Below are 8755 nucleotides of genomic sequence, written 5' to 3'. Positions count from 1 at the left end.
TAAGTTTGCTAAGGGATGTGTGGGCAACTTCTTGCCGCCATAACTTTTGAGCAAAATGGAACTAGTTTGCTCGGAAATCATCCAATCAAAGTGGAGATCTTGCGCTTTCATGTGAGCCAATTAGATCGGTTGTAGGCAAACAATTAGAAAAATTCCGCCAATGACGAAAAAAGCCAATACATTTGTTTGGACCAGAGTAGTACTGCGTAGTAGCTGGCAAATTGGAAACTGGGGGAATAGCTCAGGTGGTAGAGCATCGGTTTCTTAACTCAAAGGTCGTGGGTTCGATCCCCGGCTTCCCCGGATTATTTCCGCAAGGATTTATCCGTCCCTCCCCTGGGGAATCCGGATAACAAGGGCCGCGTACGAAGACGAGGACCGAACTTCGAAGAAGATCGGTCGAAGCACGAGGTATGATGCGTTGAGCGAAGTAAAAACCGAAGATTACACACCGCCCCTGCTCGAGCAGGCGCGTTACAATTGGCGAAGCGGTTCCATTTCAGGTGGTTCTAGTGTCCGCCCTCGCGGAGGCATGTCTTAAAAATGATAATCCAAACTCAATTAACCAGGGCGGGGTGTAATCTTCGGTTTTTACTTCGCTCAACACTTATCTCCTTCGAAGTTCGGTCCTCGTCTGCAACGTTACTGAAAAAAAGTATTGCACTCGAAATCCCTTGTTATCCGGATTCCCAGAGGAGGAACGGATAATTCCTTGTGGGAATAACTGACTAGATACTACCAGGTAATAGTGGCTTGATCATTCGTCAAGAGGCTATATATATATACTGTATGTAGTAGACCTCTTGACGAACAATCAAGCCTCTAGATCTCCGGATGCGGGCAATAGAATTTTCTCACTCCAACATTCGACATGCCCTCGAGAGCAAGCTGCCGCATCTCAACTCTACTGCTCCTCGCGTGCTCCTGCTGCGTGGCAAGCGCGACCATAGACGCATGCACAGCGTATCCGCAGTGCGCAATTGCTGGACCAAACAACACTGCGCTGTGGTGTTGCGCCAGTCCGAGTGGTTGTTGTCCTGGCATAGATTGCTGCGGTCCTGTCGCGTCGAACACGTCGTCGATTACCCCCTCATCGACCACAAGCGATCCTCCTTCTTCCCTGCCTGCCAGTGGGACCTCCACCACATCACCCACAACCACGGCAACGGCTCCGACTACGATCCAGCCCAATGAGGCCACATCCAAGGAACGTGCATCGGCTGTTGTAGCCGTTGTGGGGTTGTTGGTGGCAGCATCGATCGGTGTCTAGGAGTATACTCGGAGTACACCGTAAATATCAATCGATGTCAATCAATTTTTTGGCAAAAAGTGGAATGTATTCGTTTTAACAGTGCAATGCGTGGTCATCGGTTGTTGGACATACTATCGAGGGCAATCGTGGCGCTACGCGATGATGGAAGGAGTCAAAATCATTATTACAGCTAGGGGCGACGCATAACATCGTTGCCTCAGTCTATGGCATCATGTGCTTGCATTTCACCCAATTTCATCACGAACTTTTTTTCAATGGTGGCTGGCCTAGCTACAGTTTGCATTTGCAAATCGATTCGTCACTGGGTGATGCACTCTGCATCAAGAAAACGTGGTCTTTAGGTAGCATACTTGAAGTACATAGTATTTGCGCATGCTAGTAGTAATATCCACAAACATGCATATCCGCTAGCATTATATATATAGCGAGAATTGCCCATTTCGTTATCTTGATCATGGCATTTTGGGTGCCAAAAAACAGTCTAAATAGAATGGAGCCAATCAAAAAATTGCACGTTGTAAAATGAAATACTAACATGTACTACGTAGTACTTCATGCGATCCGGATTTCGGGATTCCTTCAAAACACATCAGACCGAGATTGACAAGGACATGAGCAACTCGATTGTGTGTACGACATCACGTTGTATTGCGATGCCACACCAAGGTGTGCGTCCGCTGGACCTGCCGCGTCGGCATTGACCTGCTGCTCCTTTGCTGTCGGCTGTTGTCCGGACGTTGGTGGGACACGCCTGGACTGCTGCAATCCCGCTCCACCGCCGCCGAGACTCCAAGTTTCTTCCGAGAGTAGCTCGGCTACGTCGTCCTCCGTGTGGATAGTCGTTGCCATCATCTGTGGCTTGATATTTATTCTTGCACCGTGAAAGATAAGGCCAGGATTTGTGCTTCGACGTCGCCGCATCTACGTCAGTGGCGGAGGGCAGCAAGGTACATGAGGGTACCAGCGGTCATAACCTCCTCCTACAAGTCACGGGAAGCCACAATTGTTGGGCTAAGTCGGGCTAGAAGTGTTGGTATCAATACCGGTAACGTGGGGCACCAGTCATCAGCATCGCTCTATGCTTATTTTGTTCGTCGATTTCTCGTGGACTATACAACACATATTGAGGTGATACAAATATCAAATTAACCACAAGATTCAGCTCATGAATTGAGGTTCAAAGGATATCAATTTCAATAGTAAACACGTGCAGTAAGTATTTTCAAAAGTAGCGTTTTTTGTAGGGCACCAGTCATCGGCACACGTTTTAGACTTGTGTAATGTATTGAATCCTCCACGCTCTAGTTCGCGGGATGCTGTCATCACACTAGCTATCAAAGGAATATGTGTTTAGAATGGGTATTAACTGCTACAGTAATGATTTCTGTATGATCAACACAAAATTGACTGGTCCAGCCTCTAATTTATAAGGGGCACTAATTCTTGAAGAACTACATTTTGACCAATAAGAGGTATTTCGGGCATTTCTATTGGCTTAGAACAGTGCCGATGACTGGTGTCATTGCCGATGACTGGTGTCATTGCCGATGACTGGTGCCCTACGTTATTTACATATTGCATTTTATATTGATTGTGTGAGTGTCGTCAGTCGTTCAAAATCACGTTGCACGTATTTCTTCATACAGTACCGTGCGTTTGGGCAAATCGAATGTATTGGTTAATTCTTCCATAACTTTTCCCCCATGTAACATTTTTCAGATCTGAAGGTATATACGAATATAGGAGAAATCAGTTCATCGGGTGAGGAGTTTTATAATCAATACAACGGGATTTTAAAATAGATAACGTTGTTTCAAATTTCGCTCCTGCCATACATTCTGAGCAAATTAATATACTCAGACCAGCGATATTTAAATAAAAAATAGTTCTGCACTCAGCCCAAAATTTATAATAATACGAGCGGGACTACTGAAAGTCAAGTACTACCGTAGTGGATATTCTCTTTGCAAGTTTTTAAAAATTCGAGCTATCCTATTTTCAATACTCCTACGTGCCAATCCGACCCAAGCAAATGCTTGGATTCCCCATGTCACGAAGGCACATAAGTCTATCACCATTCATTCATATTTAGCCTTCAAAACTGGGGATTCATCATCTTTAATTCAAGACGAAGCGATTAAGAAAAGAATGAGCTAAATCCGACCAGTAATTTAAAACGAAAGATTCGTTTTGCCCAAACGCACGGTAACTGACAAGGCGAATAAAAGCAATGCAAAACGGTATCACTATTACTACGTAGTATTATAAATTCGGCACGCTACTCATATCTCGTTTCTGGGGACGTAACGTTAGGCATACTTCTTGACATTGAATGAAAACAATAATCAACTCGTTCGTGATCATCTAGTGAGAGCTGGGGTAACTTGGTGCCGAGGGTAGCTGTTGTTGTTGGTACGTGTTGTGGGCGTACAGGCGGTCGGTGGACCCACCAAATGCTGACGGTTGCGCAGCTCCAGCTGCATACGAGGGCTGGTACTGTGTGTAGCTGATCGTGCCAGAGTAGTTGGCGGGTTGCGGTTGGGTTTGGTTGGGGTAGTACGCATACGCTGACTGGTGGGGTGGGTGGTTCGTACTACTACTAGTAGTACTAGCCGTGCCTTGGTAGTACTGGACGCTGCGATTGTTGGCATTTCCCAACGGCGCGCCGTGGTAATACGCGTGTTGTTGAGACTGCAACGCGATGGTGTCTAGCTTGTTCGTCTCGCTCGTGTCCTTGCCACCACAGCACCACCACCGACGACAGCACCGCACCAACCCGAACAAAACCAGCAAGAGAACCACCACCAGCCCTAGAATGCCAATACCACCACCAACATGATCAAAGCCATACTCGAGGCCACCAGAGCCCATCTCGTGCGGCGGCACGGCCTCCTTGGAAGGAATGTCGTTGATGCTTGGGTGGCCCATGAGCTCAAATTTCCCCGACGCCCCCGGTGGCGCTGGACGCGTGACGTACACCGTGGCCGAGCCCATCCGATTGACTTGCAAGTCGTGCGTCGAGGTCACGTAGACGTCACCAGATCCGGCCGAGAAGACTTTGGTCGACTCGCACGCAATCGAGCTCATGTGCGCATCCCCAGAACCCAAGCCATTCATATCTAGGTGGCGACAGTAGCCCAATCCAGTTGAATCGTAGCTCACGTCGCCCGAGCCTACCCCCAAGTTATGTAACCTCATAACCTTATAAACCGTTATATTGTCAAGTCGATTCGAAATTGGAGTGGTACGATTTCGGCAGACAATCGATATATAGACCAATCAAAACACACCCAGATCACGAATCAAGTAGCCAGTCAAATTATCCCATTTCAACATTTAAGTAGTACTATTGTCAAATCGATTCGAAACTAGCAGAATCGAATGTCTTCAGAGAAAGGGATAAAAAAGAACCGCTTAAGCCAATCGAATCACGTTCTTGTAACTTACAGCCAATAAAAACGTTTGACTAGACTCTGTCCCTCCGAAACCATATATATATATTAATCCATATATATATATTAATCTGTGTATAGTAGTTTGTACAACCTTAAATAGGATCAAATGGATGCATTTGGCGAAATGTCCAAATTTGGTGAAATGCACAATATGCGACTGAAATTAATGTGTCACTGGACATACAAAAGTCAGTACAAAGAAAGTATCGATCGATAGATATTTGGCAAATCAGCACAAACGTCCAAAGTTTGGGGTAAAAGGACTATACAAGACAAGGAACGGCCTACATACCTGCGATGGTCGTGGCCACGTTGAGTGACACAGTCACGTTGGCACTGGTCACGACAATATCGCCTGAGCCGTAGTTTTTGACTACGAGTGTGCCCGCCAACAGCGACGACGACGAGAACATCGACACGCCTCCAGATCCAGAGTTGCGCACATCCACTGACGTGGCAACGTGCGTGACAGGCACATCCCATTGCAACTCCCCGGACCCCATCGCCGACAACGCGAGTGAGTGCAACTCGACCGCGGTGTCTTGGACATAGACGTCGCCAGAGCCCGACGACGAAATGCTCACGGATGCAGGAATAATCGCCGACTCTGCGACGGTGCTGACGAGGCTACGCGGGTTCACCACCAAGCTGCCGCTGCCGCCAAACGCCACCGACTGGATCGACTGGCTCGGCACAAACACGTCGATGAGGTACTCGATGTCGCCCGGATAAGACGACGCCATGATCGTCAGCGAGTCTTGGCCGTTGGTGGACCTCTCGGAGAACGACACCACGTCGGTCATGCGTGTCGACGTCGACGTGACTGTCACCCATACCGCCGTCGCGTTGGCATCTTCGTTCACAAACGTGTGGTCGCTGTGGATGTTGAGAGCACGGATGTTGGTCGAGGTGGCATGGAAGGTTTCGACGACACTCGGGACGTCACTGTTACGACGGCGACTTGCTGCAACCATAAGCCTGCGAGTGAGCTGCTGGCTTGTGGGTGGGCTTGGGCAATGATCGACTACAGTAGTACGTATACTAGTACTACGTCAACCAGACTTATAGTGGGACGTACTGAACAAGGTAAGTTTGGGTTGCTTTTCTTCTTTACGTACGTCAGTTGTTAGTAGATACTAGTAGATGCAAATGCTGTCGTCAGCTCCTGAACCCCTGAAACCTGGCAATTCAAAGTAAATGTGTTAACGTTAATTAGAAAGTAGGTTGCTACCATTGACTAAGTAACGATAGGTAGCACGGATCCATGGACACCTTGTAAGCTTACGTGCCATTCGTGCATTTACACGATTCTATTTGGGTTGCCTTTTCAAAGTACAGTGGAACACTGTCTGGGTGACTTACTGTTAGTATCTGGCGCCTTGATTGATTGAGTTTGGATTATCGACAGTCCTCCTTTGTATCTGGTGCCTTGCCTACTATTAATAGTACGTACTATTAGTATGGTACTACTAGTACTTATTACTACGTAGTAAAAAGAGAGCCCATTAATTGACCGCTCCTACGACGACCTAACCCTGTAGTAATGGGTGGTCGCTGCTCATTGGATATAATTCATTGTGCTCAGATTCTTTTTGTATACACTAAGCATAACAGCAATCAAAAAGAACCAGCCACCGTGGTCTAGCGGTTTGAACATGAGATCCGAAAGGTCACCAGTTCAACCCCAGCTTTTTGCCCACTTTTTCCCCATTAACCAGGACTTCTATAGCGTAGCGTAGATAGACTTAGGCCCAGTTCGAAGTACCAAACTTCCGGAGACTCCTCCAATCAAATCACACAGAGTGTCCGGGATAAAATTAATATTATCCAGGACATAAAATACCTCTTGGGAGTCTCCGGACCACAAACAGACAGACAATTCGTTCGAAGTAATTGTGCGATGGACTCAAACGCAGCCATTTGTGCTGCTGTGGTTGCCGCTGTGCAAGCTGTAGTCTCGCACGACGGATGAAACAACCCTGGCCCGAAGGTGCACAAGATCGTTGTACCTAACTCCACATGGTAGACTGTTAAAACCAACCCAGGTTACGACCAATGGTTTCGTCGCTACCTGCGATGTCGGCGCTCAGTGTTCACGACGATTGCACGCAAAGTCGATGCCTAGTGGACCCAAGTGCACGGACGACTGTACCACAACACAGCCATCTTGGTTGACGATCGCGTAGCCTGCGCGATGCACTACTTGACGCATGCCGATGGATACGATGCGACAGCGTTAGTCTTTGGGATCAGCAAGACGATGGCGAGAACGTACACGTTGCAAGTTTGCCAGGTTCTATGCCAGTGCTACTTAGCCGATGCTGTTGCCATGCCCACATCTCAAGCTGCGTGGAAGACAATTCGTGGTGGGTTTGAAGACGTCGCTGGCGTGCCAAACGCCTACGGCGCTATCGATGGAACCTTGATACCAATCAAACGGTTTACGGACTATGATGGGTGGTATTGTCGCAAGGGTTTCCCTGCCTTCAACATGCAGGCCGTGGTCGACGACAAGATGCGGTTTATGTCGTACTCGATTCGTTCTGGGAGTCAAAACGACAAAGATTTGTTCCGCGAGTCACAGTTCGGCAAATCCTGCCATCAAAACGTTCCCCGGGGTGGTTGTTTTGTGGCCGACGGCGGGTACAAGTTATACAGCCATATCCTGACGCCGTTTGCACTTCGATTTGGCATGAATGCTGACGAAGCTCACTACAATCTCCTACACAGCCGAACGCGAATGGCGGTGGAGTGTGCATTTGGGCTGTGGAAAAATACTTTTCGTATTTTTCAAGTCAATTTGTTGCATGGGTCGCCTGCCGAAATGGTGTTGCTCATCAAATCAACGCTGGTACTACACAATTGGTTTATCGACGAAAAATCAATTGAAGCAGGTATCCCTAGAGTAGAAGACTATGAAGAGTGGATGCATATTGGTGGCGACGTAGTCTACGAAAGCGAAAGAAATCTAGTTGATGGTGTTGCAGCTCAACATGTCCGTGACCAAATCAAAACATATCTTTTTGAAAATGTAACTGCGAAATAAACCAAAAACATTTCAATTGAATATTATTGTTTGGATTCTAAAAACATTTGCAACTTCGCTTGAATTTCATTTCCACGCTCTAAGGCCGCAATAGTCCTTTCGTTCATCACACCTGTTGAAACTAATATTTCCTTCGTTTCCGCCAATAATGTCGCCACTGTAGCAATGCTCGAGTCCGGAACCGAACGAAATGCAGCAGCATCGACTAGTCCTTTAGCCAACGCATCGCCCAAGGACACCAGACCGGCACCAATGTCAACCTTGGATTTGGATCGTTGTTGTCGCTGGCTCTCCAAGTCATCCACCGCCTTGCGCTTGTCTGCTTGACCACTGTTTTCTGTTGGGAATGGAACATCATCTCCAAACTCGACGTCGCCTAATCCTCGCATGTCCCCAAACGCTGCAACCATGTCATCCCAGTAAACGGGATAGTCGATAGGGATGTCGGAGTCGTTCCCCGTCGCAGCTTCCTTGATGTGAATAGCCTTGTACTTGGCACGGATGTCGTACTCCTTGTTCTTCAACGACGTTGTTGTGACAGCGTTGTCTCCTCCAACAATAATGTTGAACTGCAGGCGCAGACGTTCCCACAAACTGCACTTCTTTTGATTTTAGTTGCACTTGCTAAAAGTCTCCTTGAAGCGGCCGTACCGGAGCTCGAGCAAAGTAACCACCATATCATCACTGTAAAAGGTCGGTGGCAACGTGACTTGAACCACCTGATCTGCACACGCGGCGGCTTCAACGCCGACAGTTCCATGCATGGCTTCTTGGAGGAGCCGGACTTGTTCCTGAAGGTCTTTTTTCGTGGGTGTCTTTGCCTTGAGCGTCTTGGTCGGACGAGTCATCTTCAAAAGTGGTGGTTTATCACGACGAATGTCGCCATTGGCGAATCTACGTCCAATCATGGGTCTCATTACTGGTCTATCATCCGGTGACAAAAAAATTTTGCCTTTTTCTTCTGACCAATAAGATTGGAGT

At 47.6% G+C, this 8755-nt stretch overlaps 5 protein-coding genes and 1 pseudogene across 6 annotated transcripts; 3 read left to right on the top strand and 3 right to left on the bottom strand.

Annotated features, from left to right (window-relative positions):
- The first annotated feature begins 230 nt into the window (after nucleotides 1-230).
- H257_06973 lies at nucleotides 231-303 on the top strand (annotated as a pseudogene). The gene has a single exon. The product of its transcript is annotated as a tRNA-OTHER (tRNA).
- A 468-nt stretch (nucleotides 304-771) lies between these two features.
- Nucleotides 772-1335, top strand: H257_06972 (hypothetical protein). The gene has a single exon (XM_009832369.1). It carries the CDS (start codon nucleotides 872-874, stop codon nucleotides 1268-1270), a length of 399 nt encoding a protein of 132 aa, XP_009830671.1. The 5' UTR covers nucleotides 772-871; the 3' UTR covers nucleotides 1271-1335.
- A 29-nt stretch (nucleotides 1336-1364) lies between these two features.
- H257_06971 (hypothetical protein) lies at nucleotides 1365-2122 on the bottom strand (the record flags this gene model as incomplete). The annotated part of the gene is made up of 2 exons (XM_009832368.1): nucleotides 1365-1404; nucleotides 1908-2122. 2 exons carry the CDS (start codon nucleotides 2120-2122, stop codon nucleotides 1365-1367), a joined length of 255 nt encoding a protein of 84 aa, XP_009830670.1.
- Nucleotides 2123-3511: 1389 nt separating this feature from the next.
- On the bottom strand, nucleotides 3512-5784 carry H257_06970 (hypothetical protein). Its single transcript, XM_009832367.1, has 2 exons — nucleotides 5021-5784; nucleotides 3512-4446 (listed from the first exon to the last, which is right to left on the bottom strand). Exons 1-2 carry the CDS (start codon nucleotides 5700-5702, stop codon nucleotides 3638-3640), a joined length of 1491 nt encoding a protein of 496 aa, XP_009830669.1. The 5' UTR covers nucleotides 5703-5784; the 3' UTR covers nucleotides 3512-3637.
- A 1138-nt stretch (nucleotides 5785-6922) lies between these two features.
- On the top strand, nucleotides 6923-7700 carry H257_06969 (hypothetical protein; the record flags this gene model as incomplete). Its single annotated transcript, XM_009832366.1, has 2 exons — nucleotides 6923-7579; nucleotides 7677-7700. 2 exons carry the CDS (start codon nucleotides 6923-6925, stop codon nucleotides 7698-7700), a joined length of 681 nt encoding a protein of 226 aa, XP_009830668.1.
- A 140-nt stretch (nucleotides 7701-7840) lies between these two features.
- Nucleotides 7841-8622, bottom strand: H257_06968 (hypothetical protein; the record flags this gene model as incomplete). Its single annotated transcript, XM_009832365.1, has 3 exons — nucleotides 7841-7853; nucleotides 7997-8368; nucleotides 8426-8622. 3 exons carry the CDS (start codon nucleotides 8620-8622, stop codon nucleotides 7841-7843), a joined length of 582 nt encoding a protein of 193 aa, XP_009830667.1.
- Nucleotides 8623-8755: the final 133 nt, after the last annotated feature.

Source organism: Aphanomyces astaci, assembly GCF_000520075.1.
Source record: "Aphanomyces astaci strain APO3 unplaced genomic scaffold supercont1.14, whole genome shotgun sequence".
Lineage (NCBI taxonomy): Eukaryota > Oomycota > Saprolegniomycetes > Saprolegniales > Verrucalvaceae > Aphanomyces > Aphanomyces astaci.
This window is presented reverse-complemented; position numbering and strand designations above follow the sequence as displayed.